This window comes from Terrapene carolina, unplaced genomic scaffold, assembly GCF_002925995.2.
Source record: "Terrapene carolina triunguis isolate 2854851 unplaced genomic scaffold, T_m_triunguis-2.0 Scaffold583, whole genome shotgun sequence".
Lineage (NCBI taxonomy): Eukaryota > Metazoa > Chordata > Testudines > Emydidae > Terrapene > Terrapene triunguis.
In genome coordinates, this window is record NW_020664934.1 from 1112999 (window position 1) to 1134445 (window position 21447).

Below are 21447 nucleotides of genomic sequence, written 5' to 3' on the forward strand. Positions count from 1 at the left end.
AGGTGTAGGTGAAATGTGAGGCCAGCGAGAGTAACTTTTGTTGAGTGCGATAAGTACCTGGGGTAAAAATGAGCTCCAGTTTTTAAAATCAGGGTTGGGGTTTGCTGTTCGCAGCATAGTCTTAAGGACTGTGATTTTTCGCTCCACCACACCCTTGCTTTGAGGATGATATTTAGTATGGATGTGAAGGGAAGCCCCCCATCCAAAAATGAGCTGTTCAATGCTTTTGCTGGTAAAGGGTGGCCCACCATCTGCTTGGACTTCAGTGGGAGTGCCCCAGGCAGCTGCTGTTTGCTTAAGAGCCACAGCGACAGAAGCAGCATTGGTTTTAGTAAGAGGGACACAAAAAGTTTGCCGAGACCCCAGATCGACAGTAACTAAGGCTTTTGGAAAACGACGAGCACCTGGCAGGGGTCCTATTAAGTCAATTTGCCACGTACTACCTGGGGCAAAGTGTTCTGCAGCGTATGCAGAGCGCTAGTTTTTACCTGCACACACTGCAAGCAGGACTGAACAATGAGCTCACACTGACTGCAGCTAACATCAGGCTTTTGGTTAGAAAAGCCAGATAACAGGCCGTACACTTTTGTGGGTGGTACGTGTCCCCATTCTTCGTGGAGCCAGCGCAACAGCGGGTCGGCCTGTGGGGCGGGATTTGCCATATGAACCTGGGAGACCTCTCTCATTCTTTGATCAAGACTGGAATGCAGGGGGTTAGAGTCTGGTCGATGAGAGGGACAGTGCGTAACGAACCAAGGGTGAGAGAATTTACGAATTAGGGTAAAAATTTGGTCCCACATTTTAACAAAAGCTGAGGGAGAGGCTTGCTCAATTAAAATATCTAAACAAAATTGAGAATCGATACCTAAAACAACTTGCTTGTTGGCAGAGTGGGCATTAGCAACATGCTGGGCAGCTAAAAGAACGCCCTGCACTTCGCATTCTTGTGCGGAGCAGGAGGGGGGCAGTAACTGCACATTAAAGTAATTACATGTGGAACAAAGAACTCCTGCCCTAGGGGATGGTGAGGTGCCCCCGTCAGACACAACCCAGGGATCATATTTTGCTTCAATGCATAATGGTTGGTGAGATGGGGGGGCTAAGATGTTATTGCTGGGAGTTAGGGTCCATGCCTGCCAAGCTACCTCAACCTGGAAACATAGAAGCTGCCAGGTGCGAGTAGTGCCATGAAACTCGGGTGGAGGGGTACTTGTAAGCCACGGGATTAAATGAACATGTGGTCCAGACAAGGTACCTGGGATAGGGACTTGGGACCAGTGACGAGCACTGGACGCAGCCAGTAGCATTTTTCCCACCAGACCATAGTTATACTGGGGTCCAGACAGGCGATGGGCCCAATTGTAAATGGCATTACCATGTTGCAATACAGTGAACCCTACATGGTGTTTTGTGATAAACAAATTAATGTTGAGGGGTTCTTGGGAATTAAAACGGGCGAGGGGGGGGTTAGAGGCGAACCAGCCAGCTAGCTTCTCTAAGCTTTTTTGTGCTGATGCATTCCACACTTCTCGGGAGCGTTTAGAAGAGAGAGAGCTTTGTAGGATTTCTAGGTCAGAAATTAATTGCGCTGGAATATATTGGCGGTGATAATTAAGGAGACCTAGTAGCTGCTGAAGCTCTCGTTTATTTTTTGGAGGGGCTTCTGTCCAAGGGTCTAATACGCTGGCTGGGGCTTGTGTGTGAGTGGTGGGAGTGAAATGGAGTCCCAAGAATGAGAATTGCTGGCTGGGCTGCAGGTGGCTCTTTGTTTTTGTTAATTTGCCACCCATCTGCTTCTAATGCATCTATTATCATTTGGGTGGTACTTTGAACTGCTTGTGGATTGGGCCCACAAATGACAATATCATCTACATAGGCTAACATGGACACATCCTGTAGGGGTTTTACCTTTTGTAATGTGATATTGAGATGGGACGATGCAAGTGCAGGTGAATTACAGAACCCCTGTGGGCAGACTTTCCATTTATATTGGACGCCCTTAAAAGCAAAATTTAAGATTCCTTGTGTGTCCTGGAGTGGGATTTGGTAAAACATATCTTTTAAATCAAGAGTACATGCCCACTGATTACTTGCATCGCTTAGTTGCCGCTGTATTTCTGGAATGGTGACAGAGCTGGAAAATGCGATAGGCTTTACACGGCTGTTAGCTTGTCTATAATCAATGACAAGACGATATTTAGAGGGATCGCCGGGCTTGGGAATACCCCAACCCGCAGACAGAAAGGTGGATGCAGTAACCCTTTCTATCTTTTTCTCCTCTAGAAGCTGAGTGAGCAAAGCTTCAATAAGGGGAAGCCCTTCGGATTTTGTGGGGATAGGGGAAAATTTCCATGGCTGGGAGTTAACTACTTCGGGGGTATAGGGGGAATGATCGCCTACGGTTATAGGGAGGGCTTGCAGAATTTGATTATGCAGTTTAAATTTTTTAATATCTGAGACACCTAGCAGATTTTTTGATCCTAACAAGGCTTTTATTTTTCTTACGTATTTTTCGTGGGCAATTTTAACCCAAACCACGGGTTTTTCTTGTACTGCATTGAGGCCTTGAACAAACATAAAGGAGCCAGTAGGACAGTGGGGAACGTTGGGCTCAATAATGCTAACTTGAGCTCCAGTGTCTAATAAAAAGGAGGTGGGGGTGTCACCGTTAACTAACAGGGTGGCGTATGGGCGTTCATCAGTGGGATCTTTAATTTGGGCCAGGCAGCATCCGGCCCCTATTCGTTTTTTGACCTAACATAGTCCTCCCAATTTTTCCAGCCTAGCTGTTCGGCTATATTTTGCTGCTCTTGGTCTGACATTTTACGCAGGGCTTCTTTGGGGATTCCTTTGTTAAGAAGGAAGCCAAATCGTGCCCATTCAGTTTTAGTTCGCTTAGGATATTTTTGGGGATTAAACTGACTCTTTGGAGGGTCTTTTGGTGGCGAATCAACTGGGAGGACAACAGGCGGGGGCGGCAGTGACAACTTAATTTTACTAACTACTTCAAATAACGTTAAGATGGATCTGCGAACAGCCGCATGCAAGTGCAGCATGGCACCGGTGTCAGCTCCAGGGGCAGCTTCTAATGCTAAATCAACTGCCTCTGCTGAGACAGGAATTTGGGTGGGATCAGTAACATGTATAAAGGGTGTGGCCACCAATTGCTGTTGAACAGTCAAATTAAGTGGGTTTTGTAGTGGATCCCACAGGGCTATGGAGGCTCCTGCGATTGCCCATATTAAATCGTGTGGATTAACTAAGGCTCCCGAGGGGCTTTACAATCCTTTAAAACTGCCTTGCATTGCTAAAATGGCAGCTGCCGGGGTGGTAAGTGGCCAAATGCGATTATTTAATAAAGCATGACCCGGGAAGCCTCGTGCCCAATTGGCCATTTTGGCTAAGATGCCAGCCTCCTCACGGTCCACCCATTCTGCTCCGTGTTCTAAGGCTAGCCGCCCGACCCAAACCATAGGTGCCTCATCGGCTTTTCGTTGCGTTTCCTTTAAAAACTCTTTAAGTTCAGCCTTAGTACGTGTTCGCAGTTCAGTAACCTGCGTGGTGTTGCCTGTTTGTGCATCTGTTTTAGTTCTAGTTATCGCAATAGGCAAAGCTTCTGCTACAGTTTCAGATTCAGTAAATTCTGGGGCTGTTGGCAGAGCTGGACACAGAGGAGTTTTAGGAGCTTCATATGGGGGTGGCAAAATTTTCTGAGAGGGACTTGGGGAGGGGGAGGTAGTGATGGGCTCTACCTTTTCTGTCTTCTCCTCCTCATCTTTAGGAGAGCCTGGGGCTGCCTGTTTAGCTGCAAACATTGTGCCCCCGTGGAGGACAGAGCACAGATCGAGGGCCTTACATATCATGCTAAACAGGACGGTGGAAACATCCTCAGATTTATATTCATCGGGTCGCAATTTTTTGGTTTTCTTAATTAAATTTAATTCTTTTATCATCTGGCATAATAATTTGTGTGCCGGATCAGCAGGTATTACCCGAGGTAGGGGAATCAATTTGGAAACGGTACCTCCGGATTTTCTAACAATGCGGCTACACTCTCTCCAAAGCTGAGAGGGATCTGCAGCACGGAGGTTCTCCACAGTCTCCGTGCACTGAGGCTGTAGGGAACAATCGGCTGGCTGACACCTAAAGCTCAGGTGGCACCGAAGGAGGCATCCCATATCTGCCAGGGTTAATGGTACAGTATAGCCTTTTAGAGTTTTACCCGAGCCAAGGGAACAGATCCATTCTATTTTTGGATCAGTCTAATTTTGTCTAGTAAAAAGGTGAAACTGCAAATGTTGGAACTGTTCAGTTTCATCATCTGCGCGGTCTGCAGCGTGCCACGGGCATGGCCCAACTCCCTTGCATCCTGTTCGTGACGCCATGTGGATTGCCACGGGCACGCAGGGGCGAAAGAAAATGCAGGCCTGTTATTTACCAGGCTGCACGTGGCAATAGATTATATTGGTAAGAGATGCAAGGAGAGTATGGGTCACGCTGCAAACTGCAGACACACACGCACACAACTAAAATTAATCAATTTAAAGTTTTATTGGGGATAATTACAAGGGGTAAGGGAGCAGCGTTTGAATAGCTAATAGAGTTAATGAAACTTAAAACACACAATGACTAAAATATCTACTAACAATATTTATAAACAAAGATGCAGCAATTAGTAATAACTGATACTTACAAATACAAACCAACGCATAACGACCGGCAAACGTAGAAACTCTGTTTGAAACACGTGAACTGAGAGAGAGGCTTCGAGGTGATCAGGCTCGGTTATGGGTGTACACAGGATACACAGGATTCGTTTTTCTTTCTCCTCTCCCTGCCTGCACATGGCAGGCAGCCCATAAAGTACCAACTATGACATCATAGAAGTGTCATAGGGGACGGGGCCCAAAACCTGTTTGTGTTCGTTTCTGATTGGCACAAGCAAAGTTTAAACCAAGTAGGGAGCAGGTGCCTCAAAGTCTGGCTTCGCCCCCAAAAGGTGAGGAAATGCATATTGCTTTAGAATGCGTGCAACACTGAATGACAAAAGAAGAGGCCAGGGCAATACCGGTATGGGCAAGTTTTACAGGATGTAGACAGGAACTCATCTCAACAAGAACAAGGAGCAATGGTCTCAAGTTGCAGTGGGGGAGGTCTAGGTTGGATATTAGGAAACACTATTTCACTAGGAGGGTGGTGAAGCACTGGAATGCGTTACCTAGGGAGGTGGTGGAGTCTCCTTCCTTGGAGGTTTTTAAGGCCCGGCTTGACAAAGCCCTGGCTGGGATGATTTAGTTGGGAATTGGTCCTGCTTTGAGCAGGGGGTTGGACTAGATGACCTCCTGAGGTCCCTTCCAACCCTGATATTCTATGATTCTATAACAGGGTTCAAAAGGGAGCTAGATAGATTCATGGAAGATAGGTCCATCAATGGGCAGGAATGGTGTCCCTAGCCTCTGTTTGCCAGAATCTGGGATTGGGTGACAGGGCATGGATCACTTGATGATAACCTGTCTGTTCATTCTCTTTGGGGTACCTGCCATTGGCCACTGTCAGAGGACAGGATACTGGGCTTGATGGACCTTTGATCTGACCCAGTATGGCTGTTCTTATGTTCTTATGTAATATGGACTCCAAGATGAAATGTTCTAACCAAACATAGGCTGCTAATATAAAAAGGATATATGTACCTAATTTTGCATGATTTATTCGTGCAATAAATGTCATAACTTTTGGATCCGGAGTCTGGAATTTTACTGTCTATTTCCTGGACCTTGATACTCCATGTTTGCCTAAAAGTATAGTCAGTCCATTTTTCTGTCATGACAGATTAGAAAGATGCATCAAAATCATCACTCTCAGATGCTTTTAACCAGTTAATAAGTGTGGAAAATATGGAGGAGGAGAAAGGGTACTCAAACCTGGAAACCTCTGTTTGTCTTATTTATATTCCGGTAGAACCCACAGTCTCCAATACTGCAGTTCACTGTATGCAGGGTCTGCAGTGTATTTGAATGGATCTCAGTTGAAGTTCTCAGGGCTGATTCCCCACTCTGGCACTTTGAGTGCAGAAGGTAGGGGCCTGCAGGGATTCTAAAAAATTAATATTGGCTGCTCCAGGCTGGTATTAAACTCCCAAGGTCACAGCTTCTCTCTGACCTTGGATGGGTAGATGCTGCCACTACCCAAGTGCAAAAAACCCCTTTCGACCCAGGAAGGCGCACTTGGGAATTCCTCCCTGTGGGGTACCCTCGAGCCCTTTCACGCTGCCTCTGGGGAAGAGCTGAGAAAGAAAAACAAAATAAATCAGCTGTTGCCACCAGCTAATTAAACAACATATGCACAAACCTCTTAGGACACAAAAAACCCAAATCCTGTTCTTAAAAAAAGGTAAATTTTATTAAGAACAAAAAGAAAGAAAATACATCTGGAACTTAGGTTATTGCTAGATTTAAAAAGAGCAAATATAATAATTAAGCATCAAGAATGGTTTTTCTAGAGGTCCAGCTTAATGATTACAAGCAAAACAAAAGCATTTGGGGATTAGCACAGAGGAGTCCACAAGCCAATAAGGAAAAAAAAAAAGATAAACCTATTTGTGTCTTCCTAGACATTCCCTGATCTACTTACATATCTGGGGGTTTCAAATAAGAAGTCTCTAGGTATGATCTGATGGCTTTTCATAACTGGCTTAAAGCTTCCTACAGCATAGTTCAGCCCTGTTCCTGCTCTGCGTCTCCTCTCTCTGGAGAACAACAACAACAAACAGACAAAAGGGGAGTCTTGTTTCAATTTTTAAAAGTTCTAACCTTCCCATTGGCTCTTTTGGCCAGGTGCCCACTCACTTCCTTTTACCTATGCATGCAGTCAGACTTTTTAACCCTTTACAGGTAAAGCAAGTAGAGAATAGCTACCAAGAGGGATTTTGTAGCTAACTGGCTGGCTGGGTGTCCATAAAAGGGAGCTACCCCTCCCCCCTTCATTTATCACAGAGGTAGACTAAATTATTGTAGACATAAATGTAGTTCTGTTTAGGCCTTATAGGGGGATCAAAGATGGTAACACAATAATCTTGTTTAGATGGCTTTCTTCCTCTTCTTTCCAGTGTCTTTTAAAAAAACAAATATGTTGTTGTAAGTACTTTAAGAAAACATATTCTACTACAACAGTATGAAAGGAGGGTTTGAATTAATAAACATTTACCCAATATACCTTTTCAATTCCTTTGTTTAAGGCTGTATGTCTCTCCAAGAAAATCCACTGCAAATCAGAAAACAGAGTCTCCTTTAAAATGGTGTCGACAGGTGTTGGATAACCCAAGTGCTGAGACGGAAGTAGCCTGCCGAACCCTTATAAATAGACTTGACCAAGGTATGTACACTAAATATATCTTAAATACTTAGATATATCTTGCATTATTACTGAAGTAATAGTTGAACTAGAAATAAAATATAGTGTATTACAGACTTAAAGTAAATATAGAGCACATCCATATATATATATATATATAAATATTCAGGAGCGCTTCTAAAGTATGTTTGTCATTATATAAAACTGTGCTTTCTTAAGAAAGATACCTGTAAACCAAATAATGGAATCGGAAGTGAGATATGTCATTGCAAATTGGATATAGATTAAAAGCAATAGATCAAGCAAACTTAGCTTTGACTCTGATAATTAGAACTTTCTGCATTCATTTTGCTAAGCTAAAATGGGTTAACACTAATACAGGCACTTCTGATCTAGTGCAAAAGAGATAATCTTTCTGATTTCTATCTTTACCTGACTTTTTATGCAAATTTCACATTAGATGTATAAATCTGAGAATGACTTATTGTTTTCAGACTATCGTATTTACAAAAGATTTAATTTGATCCTTTTTTTATTGAAGACAAAACTTTAAACATTGGTATTAAAAATATGCAATCAGAGTAAAGCATGTGTGGAAAACAAAACTCTTCTGTAGTTTCTCTCCCTGCAAAAAAATGTTTAGTAATTTTGTTAATCTTCCTCTTCCTGTAGTGATTCTCCCATGCATTATTTCTAGTTGTGGTTAAACATGGTTAGTGCTAAAAACTTAGTCGTGCTGCATGAAAACTTTTGATCTTCTATCTTTGGTGGTATGCCTGGCTTCTAGGAAAAATTCAAATTTTAATATTACCCTAATATATTCCATGGTGACCATTTCACCTTCAGTAGTGCAGCAAAGGTTTTTACTTCCGTGCTTTAACTGGCAGTTTATAGTTAATTGGCTCAGGAAGGAACTGAAGCACAAAACGTTATAGAACATTCTCTTTCAGTGGTCACATGTTGCCTTCTGAGCCAGTATCTCAGAGTTTGTTTTTTTTAACGCAGTTTGGGAAGGAACTGACCATTCAGTGTTGTGAACATGCTTTTTAAAGGAGTTTTGAAATAATAGATGTACAGTTGACTTCACGGTAACACTGATAACTTTATACTGTTTTTCCTAGGAATGTACAATATTAAATGGTAACTGGTTAGTATTGGTCTTATCGTTAACCCCCCCAACCGTTAACCCCCTACGCACAGGTCTCGAACCAGTTCTCCAGCCCTGGGCTGCGCTGGCCAGTTGGCCTCAGCAGCCCCAGCCCACGCTGTGGGCTTTGCGGGGGGCGGCCAGCTGGGCAGGGGGAGTGCGTTTAGGCCAGAGGGGCGGGCAAGGGCTGCAGATCCTGTAGGGAGGTAAATGAGTCCCAGGTCTCCCCCTGTGCCACTGGAAGGGGTTTGTCTGCGGAGGCAGATGGCACGCTGGTCAGGGAAGGGAAGCTGCTGCTGCTGAGATGCCATGGAGCGTCTGCAGAGGCTGCATCGGGACAAACTAGGTACCTGGGAACCCTCTCCCTTTAATTGGTTAAATGGTTAAACTATATAATTTTAATAGTTTAAATGGTTATCTTTTTAAACGATATTTACATCCCTAGTATTTCCACATTATGTCAGTTAATATTGAAGTTTTGGGTACAAGTGAATATGCTGGTAGGGCCCTCATCCATCATTCCCCTGACCTCTTTTCTCCACAGTCCTGGAACCACAAAGTAATGTTGATAATCTAGAGTTAACTGAGTCACTTTTATATTCGTTCTAACCCTCACTGTCGTGTGTGTGTGATCTGTTTTTCCACTCTTCTCCCATAATTGCTGCTATGATTGCTGCACTCAGAAAGATTGCGAGCTCCCGCTGCAGCATCTTTCCGTGACTAGTTGTTAGGGGATAGGAAAGTGTGATTCATGTTGCATCATCTCTGATGTCTGGCCTGACTAATGATTAAGGCTACGATTTCGTTGCGGAAGTCACGGAATCCATGACTTCCAGCAACCTCCGTGACTTCAGCGGTGGAGAGCCGCAGGGCCCCTGCGGGCCTCTGGAAGCCCTTGCAGCTCCCAGTCACCGTGGGTGGCAGGGGAACCCCCGAGCTGCTCCCTTTCAGGCGGTGTGGGGATCCACAGATCCCCATTTTGTCTTGGATATTTTTAATAAAAGTCACGGACAGTCATGGCGTCTGTGAATTTTTCTTTTTTGACCGTAACCTGTCCGTGACTTTTACTAAAAATGTCCAGGACAGAATCTTAGCCTTATTCATGATACATCCCTCCTAACCCCAAGTCCTGTGCTTGGCAGAACATGGTACTGGGAGAGCAATGTCTGGGAGAACTGACATATGAAAGTCAGTTGAGAGTCCTAGCTACTGGAAAAATTTTCATATTCATCTGGCATTACTGTCTGCTTAAGTTTGAAATAGCATTTTCTTCTGTGTGAAAATTTTAACATTTGCCTTGATTCAGCCAAGAAATCCTACTTCAGCCATGTGGGCCTAGGTCCTTGATAGGAAGGTGTATTTTTAATTTAGTTATGTGCTAACAGTATGTTCAGCAAGGTACATTATCAGATTTATTTTGAGTCAGGCCTTAGGATAGGATGGTGTATAATAGCTGAATGTAGGTTGTAGAGCCGGGTTTGGTTAAAAACTCAATCTGTTTTGGTGAACTTTCTGTAACCCAGAGGATGGATGAAGGTGTCTTTTATTCTATTAACCATTCACTTTCTCTTTCAGTTTTTTCCATTAAAGTGCTCTCTTGAGCTGAGCTCTTTTCTGAGCAGGCTTTGTAACTCCCCCATTTCATTTTAACTAGAGCATCATACATCTGTCTTTAATCTCAGTATTTTGTTTACTGTTTCTGGGGTGTGGGTTTTGCACATCAGATATTTTAAACATCTTTGTTTGAAGTTTTGAGCCAAAGTTATATCAAAGGTAGCTTAATACTTTGATATTAATATTAAGACTAAAAATCCAAAGAAATGTGCATATCTGAATGTAAAGACTAATGATGTTTTTTCAATATCAGTTAAATTCTGCATCACATTTTCATTGATCTGCTTCAAAATTTTAAAGTCCTTTTTGAAGACCGAGGCTGAGATTCCCTCCCACCCTCCACCCCAAAAAAGCCATTCATCTTTGAAAAATCTCAGTCTTGGTGAAGAAGCTGCTCTTGGGATACTAAACAGTGATTATACAAGGTAAGGGGTTGGGGGGAGGGCATGGCAGAGTAGAGGAAGAAATATTGTGTGGCTTTTCACTTATTGTGATGAGTAGTTCATTCATGATGGATGATTCTAAATGCTGATGATAATGCTTGGTCCTGTTTGATTTACTGCCTTTTTCTCCCCAACCTCATTCAGTTTCAAAGCTAATTTGGTAATATATATGGCTTTCTTGTATTTTCCTTCTAGCCGGTAGGTGGAAAAACCTGTATTGCAGTCCATTGGCATCACCAAGTGCACATAACTTGAATACAGAGACAAGCTCCTGTAGCAATGCACTAAACTCTCCTGGGCACCTCAAATCAACTAACAAACCACTACTAACATGTGGCAGCTCAGGTATGGCATGTCAATAATGCAGAGTGAAACTTTTAAAATTATGCAAGAAGAATTGTTGTTGGCTTTTGGGGGGGGGGGGGGGGAGGGGAGGATCTTGGGATGTGAGGAAAAGGAGAATCCAATGGATATAACTTAAATTGGTTTATATTGCTAGCCTCAGCTATGCATGAAGCCATTGGGAATCTTTTGAAATGGTAACTTCACCATGGAAGGAGCCTCCTTGCATCCTGAATGTCTTGTGAGAATTGAATATTTTTGTTTATATATATATATATATTGTGACAAAGTTCCTCCTCTATCTTGGTGGGTCCTGCGCTTATTGGCGGATTTTCTTGCCTCAGAGATTCACCATGTGAGTTGAGGAACAGCCCAGAGACCTTCCCCTCTGGGAGAACCCACAGTCCAGGTCAATTGGGAGGTTTGGGGGGAACCTGGGCCTGCCCTCTACTCCGGGTTCCAGCCCAGGGCCCTGTGGACTGCAGCTGTCTATAGTGCCTCCTGTAACAGCTGCATGACAGCTACAACTCCCTGGGCTACTTCCCCATGGCCTCCTCCAAACACCTTCCTTAGTCTCACCACAGGACCTTCCTCCTGGTGTCTGATAATGCTTGTGCTCCTCAGTCCTCCAGCAGCACACCCTCTCACTGTCCGCTCCTTGCACCTCTTGCACCCAGGTCCTCACACTCGCACCACAAACTGAAGTGAGCTCCTTTTTAAAACCCAGGTGCCGTGATTAGCCTGCCTTAATTGATTCTAGCAGCTTCTTCTTAATTGGCTCCAGGTGTCCTAATTAGCCTGCCTGCCTTAACTGGTTCTAGTAGGTTCCTGATTACTTTAGTGCAGCCCCTGCTCTGGTCACTCAGGGAACAGAAAACTACTCATCCAGTGACCAGTATATTTGCCCTCTACCAGACTCCTGTACCCCACTGGTCTGGGTCTGTCACAATATATAATATTTAAAACTAATTAATTTGTACTAACTTTAGGCATTACAAAAATATGAAACAGCTGTTTAGGTTCAAACAAAACAAGGAAGCATTGCTCCTTAAATAGCCCAGTATAAAACAATAAAGAGTTAACCATAAAAAAAAAATACTTGAATTCAGATGGTTACTTGGTGATATTGGGTAAAAATTTCGAAAGCGCCTAAGGGACTTAGGGGCTGAAGTCTTACTGAAAGTTAATGGGACATAAGCTCATAAGTGACTTAGGTGCTTTTGAAAATTATACTAATTGTCTCTAAACACCAAACTCTTTGCAGTTCCCTCTTTTAGAGAGATGGTGAAATAATTGAGTAGCTAAATAAAGATTGGAATAGTAAAATCTGATGGAAAGCTTTCGCTTGACTTGTTGGAATAAAATTTGTATTACTTTTAAATTAGAAGATGACCAAGACCTCCAACAAGAATAATTTATATACATCTCATATTTTCATCAGAAGATCTATCCTCATTGGAATTTGGGACTAAAACTTCTAATTTGTGTCAAATGATGATTAGACTACTAGTTTTTCTCCTGAACACTTTAGATCAGAGTCTGCCCTTTGGATGCACATGGTCTGCTCTCAATGAAATTTGTACATGGACTCTTTCAGGGGTAGCATTTAACCCTCTAGATGCAGCCCATGGTTAGTTTGCTGTTGGAGCAATGCTTTGCCTTTGGTTTCCTGTCAAAAGAATTTCTCGTTTCATTTTTGTGTAGATCTGATTTGCATGTTAAAAAAAAAAAAAGCATGTTTAACACAGTCTGTCTTGAAACTTGAAGTCACATGAAAATTTTAAAAACCTGTCTCGCATGCAGATATTTTGACAGATGCAGGTATGCTTTTGAGATGTTACTTTTTTTTCCTCTTTGATTTTTTAGATTTAATAGAACACTGTTTCTGGAAGTACTGAATTATTTGGACACTCTTCTTTCTTTTAAAAAGAACAGGAGTACTTGTGGCACCTTAGAGACTAACAAATTTATTAGAGCATAAGCTTTCGTGGGCTACAACCCACTTCTTCGGATGCATATTGAGTGAAACATATCGAGGAGATATATATACACACATACAGAGAGCATGAACAGGTGGGAGTTGTCTTACCAACTCTGAGAGGCCAATTAAGTAAGAGAAAAAAAACTTTTGAAGTGATAATCAAGGTAACCAAGTACAGACAGTTTGATAAGAAGCAAGTGTGAGAATACTTACAAGGGGAGATAGATTCAATGTTTGTAATGGCTCAGCTGAGCCTCAGCAGCCCCAGGCTGCTACTCTGAAACCTTCTTTCTTTTGACTATTTAAGTTCTGTAGGTTGATTTTTATAGGAAAGGATCTCTTTTATAGTTGCAGTGTATTTTGAGGAGATGAATTAGTTATTAATTTGTTTAATATGGGGTTTTCTCAAAAGGACTGTTCAAATCAGGAACCCAGATCTATTAGTGACAGTGGGTAAGTCTACGCTTAAAACGCTGCATCAGTGCAGCTGCACCACTGTAGCGCTTTAATGAAGATGCTGTAAACTGACAGAGAGCTCTCCTGTCGGTGTAGTTAATCCATCTCTTTGAGAGGTGTTAGCTATGTCAGCAGGAGAAGCTGCTGTGGTTAGGGAGTTAGGTTGGTATATCTATGTCGCTTGGGGGTGTGGATCTGCAATGGGTTTGACTTTGAGAGTCCAAGACTTTTTCCTGGTCCAGTGGAAAGTTCCTTGAATACAAATCTTGAACTACCTAGCAAATTTCTTAAACATCAGAAAAATAGATCTTTTTTTGCCTCTTGGTGAGGGGTGGAGGTTGGAAACATTTATGCAATAGTATTTTGGAGCAACTCCCATTGGCTGACAGATGACAGAAGAGCTTCACCAGATGCCCAGAATGGTCAGTGGGACTTAAGGCAATTGCCAAGTGAGTGAGTGATTTTTTGTTGTTGCACAGTGCTGCTATCTCTTGCCAGATGGTTGAAGGAAGGATGTTTGTGAGGACTTGAAGACAAGGCAGCAGAGTGTACTTCAGGGTGCCAGTTATAAGTGTTGGAGCTGCCTTTAGCTGGGTGTTGACAAGGTCTGTGCGGGAGCATCTTCCCCAAACGGGTGTGCGGTACTCAACCATGGAGTTAAACGAAAGCCAGTATTGCTGTTTGTAGCGTTCGAGAGTCACAACCCCAACTAGAACCTGCTAGCTTTTGTATATTAATGCGACTTTTCATTTTATGGCTCCCCTGCTTCAGATATTGTTGATAGGTAAGGCTGCGATTGATAGCGGGGATTAGGATTGTGAGCAATTGCCTTGCCCCAAAAGTTTACGTTTAGCGTCCTCTTAGCTTCAGAATTGTAGAGATGAAAAGCTGAAACACCATAATTGATGGATTGGGTATGAGCCGCCAGAACCAAAAATAGTTTTCCATTCTCTTCAGATCATTAAGGGTGTCTTCTGCTTTCTTGAGTGTTGTGGCCTGTGTCGTTAGTGCCAAGAATCAGCATAAATGATGCGGCATGTCGTTTTGGACATATCAGTTAAAATACAGCTTAAAAAGGGGCGGTGCTAGTACTGATCCCTGTGGGAAGCCATTGTGCAAACTTCACTTTTGGCTACCCTGACTTCCAAGATGGACACAGTATGTTCTGTCCGAGAACATTGACTTAATGAGTCAAAATGTCTGGTTCTGTTGAAGCAGGTTGGAAAGCTTCACCAGTAAACTCTTATGCCAAGATGATATCATAAACCGATGAGAAGTCGATAAAAACTGCAGTCATTTCTGTTGGCAGCTGGCCTCAGTGTGTGCAGCTAGTGCAAAAGCTTGGTCACAGCAGCTTCGCCCTGTTCGTTGTGGTCTCCAGGATGGGGATCAGCCTTGCCAAAGGAGAGCGATAGGGAGATAGCTTTCCAGGTTTTAAAATAGCGATGGCCATGGATTGTCTCCAAGCTGTTGGAAGTTTGCTGGTCATGATGACTTTTGTGAATATTGTAGCCATCCAGTTGCGCCCTCTTGGTCTAAGATATTTAAGAAAGTCTGGAAGGATGACATCAATGCCAGCTGCTTTTCCTGTTTTAGTAGCAGAGAGGGCAGTGTCAATCTCAGCTTTTGTGGAGGGAGGGTTGACAGAAACTTGACAAAGGTACACTTCATGCACAAGATTCCTTGAGCTGTTTTTCATCTCTTTTTGTTCATTGGCTTACAATTGTCTTTGAGTTTTTTAGTAGAAGATTGGCAATGCTGTTAGCAGTAACTTGCATCGCTTGTGTGTTTGATGGCACCACTCGACCTAAGTACCACAAAAGGGCCCATGCTTTACAACTTGATTACGTTAAGTCTATGGCCTCCCGCATCTCTGCCCATTATTGTAGTCTTGTAGATGTCAATGATTCCAGGAGAGCAGTGGCTGAGTCTGTCAGGATGAATTCCTGGTATACGGCATACTGAAGTATTTTGTTGCCATTCTGGAGAAAATTCTTTTGTATTTCTTCACCACCACCACCACCACCACCACCTTCTTTATTATTTGTATTATCTTAGCACCTATGAGTCTCTTCATCCTCTATCCCTTCTATCAGGACACTTTCAGAGGAAAGAATTCAAGAATGGGATGGAAAGAAACTTTTTAAATGGCTTGTAGTAAACGAAAATCTTTCTACAGTTGCTCATCACTTCACTCCACACGAAAATTATTTGCTATCTCAGGTCTAGTCTACACTACAGTTAGGTCAATGTAAGGCAGCTTCTTCTTACCTAGGGAGGTGGTGGAATCTCCTTCCTTAGAGGTTTTTAAGGTCAGGCTTGACAAAGCCTTGGCTGGGATGATTTAGTTGGGAATTGGTCCTGCTTTGAGCAGGGGGTTGGACTAGATGACCTCCTGAGGTCCCTTCCAACCCTGATATTCTGTGATTCTATGATATTCTATGATTCTTCAAGTGATTGCTCACGTGCATTCCACAATAGGCGTGCGTGCTCGCCATGTGCAACGGTGCAGGAAATTTTTCCCCTAGCAGTTCCCGTAGGGGAGTGCCCCTAGCAACTCCTGGAGTGGCGCCTCTATGGTGCGGTATAAGGGGCGCTGTGTACTCCCCCCACCCTCAGTTCCTTCTTGCCGCCAGTGAAGGTCCATCAGAACTGCTCTGCTCCAGCTTGGCTGCAGCTTCCCTCTTGGATGCTGTTAGTTCATAGTTAGTAGTACCAGTAGTTAAAGTAGTTTAGTTTAGAGTTAGTTTAGTGCGCCTGGGTCGGGGCATGCCCCGGGTTTTAAGTTGTGCGACACTTGCACACGCTGACTGTTTATGCTGTCTGGGGGAACCCATCTCAGCGATCACTGCAAGATTTGCAGATCCTTCAAGCCTCGGACCAAGAAGGAACAGGACATTCGGCTCTGAGCCATTTTGATGGAGTCGGCCTTGACCCTGACTCTGGTGCGCCGCTTCGAGTCAGCACCGAGCACCGCAGTGACCCTTCAGTGCCTTCCACCAGCCAGCACCACTTCCCGTCCTCAGGACATTCCAAGAAAGCAAAGAAGAGGTCTTCTCCACCGAGACACCGGAGTAAGACCGAGGCAGAGACTAGACCCACGTTGGGCAGTTCTCTGTCCCCGTCGGCCTCCCGGCCTCCAACTCAGGTTGAGTGGAGTAGCCCGGCCCACTCTGCGCCAACCTCCCCGGACGTCCGGGTGCCCTCCACGCCTGAGGCCCTGTAAGCGGCCCAGGACATTATGTCTCTGCCAGTACCAGGGGCACCACCACCTTTGGCTCCCCAGTCCAGAGGCAAGCCACCACTTGGATTCCCGCAGTTGCCGCCTGGTCGGTACTATTCACGGTCTAGGGAATGTTCCCGATGCCGTTCGCCGCTCAGCAACCGCCCCGTGTGCAGTCCGCGCCGGTCCCCGTCGACCCCCCAGGTTGTCTGGCTGGGTACCGACAGGTAGGGGTTCCAGGCACCGCTCCGCCTCAAGGGACCATAGTCTCCGAGAGGCTACCATAGCCTGTCGCAGTACGGTCATCGACGCCGTTCCCGTTCTTCGTCTTGCTCAAGGTCCCTGCCGTGGCACCGCTCCCACAGTTACAGGTGTTGATCGCTGGCACCTCGCCGTCGCAGATCAGTCTGTCGGAGCCGATCGCGGAGCAGCTGCTACCGGCGGTACTCCTGCTCCTCCACACCGGGATCACGGTCTCGTGGTCGGCACCATTCCCGATGCTACCGCTCCTCCCGGTCCCGGGATAGCGGCAGGTCGTATGCCAGCCCAGCCTCCCTTCGCAGTCGTCAGTCGTTGGGACAGGCTAGTCAGGCTGAACAGCCTGCTCCGCTGGTGCCACAGCAGGTGCAGTGGCACCGGGCTCCTTGGCTAGCACTGTGGTACCAATGGGCCCCGTGGCCCCCAATGCAGCCCCCGGTAGTGGCTCGCTAGGTGGCCGGAGCCTCGGAGAGACCATCGGCCTCCCTATCTCAGCCTCCCAGGTAGGAGTTGGTGGGGCGTTCATCACCGGCTCCGTGCCCGGAGGGGGACCAAGTGGTGGGGTCTGCGGCACCGATGGGTTCGCAGAGTACCGCACCCCTATCCTCATCCTCCGCTGATGAGGCGATTACGGCCCCTCCTCCGCCTGTCCTGCAGGAGGACTCTAAAGCCCACCAAGAACTGTTGAAAAGGGTGGCATCAAGCCTTAACCTTGAAGCCGAGGAGGTGGAGGAACCCTCGGACTCCCTCTTCAACATCCTCTTGGCCTCGGCGCCAGGCGGGATGGCCCTCCCACTCCATGAAGGGGTGGCAAAGATTTTGAACGCCTTTTGGCAAACCCCAGCTTCCTTGCCCCCTATCTTTTAGAGGGCGGAACGGAAGTACTTCATGCCTGCCAAGGGGCATGAATACCTGTACACCTACCCTGCCCCCAACTCACTGATGGTTGAGTCGGTCAACCACAGGGAGAAGCAGGGCCAACCAGCCCCTACTCCTAAGAATAAAGGCTCAAGGAGACTGGATCTATTCGGGAGAAAGGTTTATTCGTCCTTGAGTTTCCAGTTAAGGGTGGCGAACCACTAAGCCCTCCTGGGGAGATACGAGGACTCCCTCCAAGAGCGTGACAAGAAGGAGTTTAAGGCTCCGGTGGAGGAGGGTACAGTGGCTGCCAGGGCAACCCTGCAGTCAGCTGTATCGGATGCCGCGGATACAGCTGCAAGGTCTATGGCCTCTGTGGTGTCCATGAGGAGGGCGTCGTGGCTCCTGCTGTCTGGGCTATCCAGCGAGGCGCATAACTCGTTACAGGACCTTCCGTTGGATAGCAAGGCCGTTTGCGGAACAGATGGACGTGAAATTGCAGGGCCTGAAAGATTCCCGCACAACGCTTAAGACCCTTGGTCTCTATGTCCCGGCTCCAGCCAGGACCAAGTTTAAGCCGCAGCAGGCTCCCACCCAGGCCACCCACGCTAAATATGAGCCCCCTTATAAAAAGTCAAGGGACTATAAGAAATGCCTACAGAGGCAATCCCGGTCTGCGCCCCAACCTGGGCCCTCTAAGGGCAAACAGGCAGGAAAGCATCAGTTTCGACAGGAAGCCCAGGGGTAACTTACTAGTTCATACCAGGGTTCCACCCGCAATAAAGCTTCCCTTCTCCAACCGGTTGTGTGCTTTTCTCCCGGAGTGGTCGTAGCTGACCTTGGACCAATGGGTCCTCAACACCGTCTCCAGGGGTTACACCCTCCAGTTTACCTCTATCCCACCCACCCACCGTCCGTCCCCATCCCTCCTGGGGGACCCCTCCCACGAGGCCCTGGTCAAGCAGGAGGTGGGTCGGCTCCCTGGCCTAGGAGCGATGGAAGTGGTACCAGCGGAGTTCAGACGCAAGGGTTTCTACTCCCGCTACTTCCTTATCCCAAAGGCTCAGGCCCATCCTGAACTTGCGAGGCCTGAACCAGTACATGGTAAAGCTCAAGTTTTGCATGGTCTCTCTGGCCTCCATCATCTCCTCCCTGGATCCTGGGGACTGGTACGCCGCCCTCGATCTGCAGGACACGTACTTCCACATTCATATTTTAGAGGGGCACAGACGTTTCCTCCGTTTCATGGTTGGGCAGGAACACTACCAATTTACGGTCCTCCTGTTTGGCCTGTCCACTGCTCCCAGGGTATTCACAAAGTACATGTCTGTGGCAGTGGCCTATCTCAGACATCGCGGGGTCCAGATCTTCCCCTTTCTCGACGACTGGCTGGTCAAGGGCAGCTCTAGGTCGCAGGTGCGGGATCACGTGGCACTCCTTCTGTCCACGTGCGTCACCCTGGGCCTTTTGGTAAACAACACCAAGTCCACGTTAGTCCCAGTGCAGCGCATAGGGTTTATTGGGGCAGTCCTGGACACGACATCGGCCAGGGCCTCCCTCCCACCGGACAGGTTTGAGACCCTAAGGGAACTCCTCGGCACAGTCACAAGGTTCCCTGTGACCACAGCCAGAGCGTGCCTCCAGCTCTTGGGTCACATGTTGGCGTGCACATATGTGGTTCGCCACACCAGACTCTGGATGAGGCCCCTCCAGCTCTGATTGGCCTCGGTGTTCTCCCAGTCCAGAGACAGGATGGACAAGGTCCTCACTGTGCCTGAACCGGTGATCACCTCCCTACAATGGTGGTCCTCCCCAGGGAACATGCTCCACAGGGTCCCGTTCAGGGGCAGGCCCCCATCAGTGGAGCTGGTGTCAGATGCGTCGGACCTGGGGTGGGGAGCCCATGTAGGGAAGGTTCAGATCCAAGGTCTGTGGTCCGCGCAGGGCCTTGCCCTGCATATAAACGTCAAGGAGCTCAGGGTGGTCTGTCTGGCATGCGCGGCCTTCCGCTCGCACCTGGAGGGCAGAGTGGTCAGGGTTCTCACGGATAACATGGCCTTGATGTTTTACATCAACAGGCAAGGCGGGGCCTGCTCCTCTGCCAGGAAGCCCTTAGGCTGTGGGACTTCTGTATAGCCCACAATATTTGCCTGGCAGCCCACCACTTACCGGGTCATGTGAATCAGCGAGGAGGCAGGCAATTGCCATGTAGAGATCTTCACACCCTTGGATTTCTTCTCCCCTTCTCAATTTCCCCCCTCCCCTCTGGTGACACTGCTTTTCATGTGAACTAAAAAGTATTTAGTGTTGTTTTTATCCAGTATTTATGAAATGGAAAAAGAGGATGGAGATGTTAACTAAGCTGCTAGGTTAATAAAGTGGGATAAGAAGCTACCCTTTAGCAGTCATTCCTCTGCTGCCAAGCAGGAGGAGAAAATACAAGGGAAGAAAGGCCAGAGTACAAACAATTCTATGTTGGATTGACTGCCATTTGCCTGAGACCAGAGGATGAATACTGGTGTAACTAGTTCACCAAAAACAACTAGTAGGTAAGGAAAATGTCTTTCGCCAACAAATGTATACCAGTAAACTGCTCTGTATTCATATACCTTATCCTGCTGTAAACTATTGGAATATCTCATAAATGTACTGTGGGAAAATATTGATTTTCAAAACTTAGATCATTAAACAAATGTTATTAGGTAAATTTTCACATTACAAATCATGAATGCTTTCATTTGAAATGAATTTTTTCATTCATGTATGTGCCTGTAGTAGAAATTTCTCTCCTTAATCAGAGAGAGAGCCTGCTAATTTGTATTTTATTATTTATATTACAGCAATGTAAAGGATTTCATTGTACTAGGTGTTGTACAAATAGATAAAGAGTTTCACAGTCTTGGTTTATGACAAGATGCAAAAAGTGGCAGAAACAAACAGGGGTGAAGAAAACAGAGGATGAGATAGCAAGTACCTAGTATAAAACCTACCATTGCATAAGGATATTATATGACCAGCTTGTCTCACATAGAACAAACTCACTGTTGTAATTCTTCGTAATTTGAATAGTACAGGAGGGCTTTTTGCCTTCCATTGTGTCACTGAGATTAAACTGAATGACTTTTCACTCAATCGGTGAATCTGTGAGAGAGATTCAGATCTTAGCACTCTTATGGCCAGATGTAAATGCCATAGCAAGTTCTCCTGAGAGTTCACATTGAGCCATTGGCGCTGCAGCATTACCTTTCTCAAAAAAGTGCAAAAACAGTAAATACCGAGAAATGTTCTGGCAGCTATTTCTGGGTTCAAGTCCATATTAAAGAATGAGCATTTCTCTTCCTCTCGATGAGAAGGCCACAAAGCATGATGCCAGGCTCTACCTCATAAAATTTACTGATAGATGTGGAGCACGCTTTCTTCTGTAGCCATTACTGACTTGTGTAAATTATTCCTAGCAAATAAACTGGGCCACCTCAGTTCTGAACTTTATCTCTTTGCATCATGACTGGAACTGGCATTGGAATAAAATTATGCAGTTTATCACTGGTTCTGTGTGGGTGTCTAAAGCATTTTCTGCTCCTCATTGTTCTGTGTTTGTCTCCTTTTTTTTTCTGAAGGTTACTTGAGCATGCATTCTGCACTGAGCTCTCAGTCCTCTGTAGACAGCGAGCTGAGTACATCTGATGACTCCATCTCTATGGGATACAAGCTGCAGGACTTGACTGATGTCCAGGTTATGGCACGCCTACAGGAAGAAAGTATGTGACAGCAATTT

The 21447-nt window shown here is 45.7% G+C and overlaps 1 protein-coding gene across 3 annotated transcripts in view; it reads left to right on the plus strand.

Moving 5' to 3' along the window:
- Positions 1 to 21447, plus strand: part of LOC112112169 (SLAIN motif-containing protein-like) — a 116453-nt gene that overhangs the window by 67597 nt on the left and 27409 nt on the right. For 2 of the 3 annotated variants that reach the window (XM_024207960.2, XM_029913325.1), the window contains exons 3-5: positions 7235 to 7371; positions 10750 to 10899; positions 21290 to 21430. In XM_024207960.2, the coding sequence (XP_024063728.1) occupies positions 7235 to 7371; positions 10750 to 10899; positions 21290 to 21430 (428 nt within the window). The remainder of the gene's footprint in view (positions 1 to 7234; positions 7372 to 10749; positions 10900 to 21289; positions 21431 to 21447) is intronic. The other variant, XM_029913326.1, reaches the window with a different exon arrangement.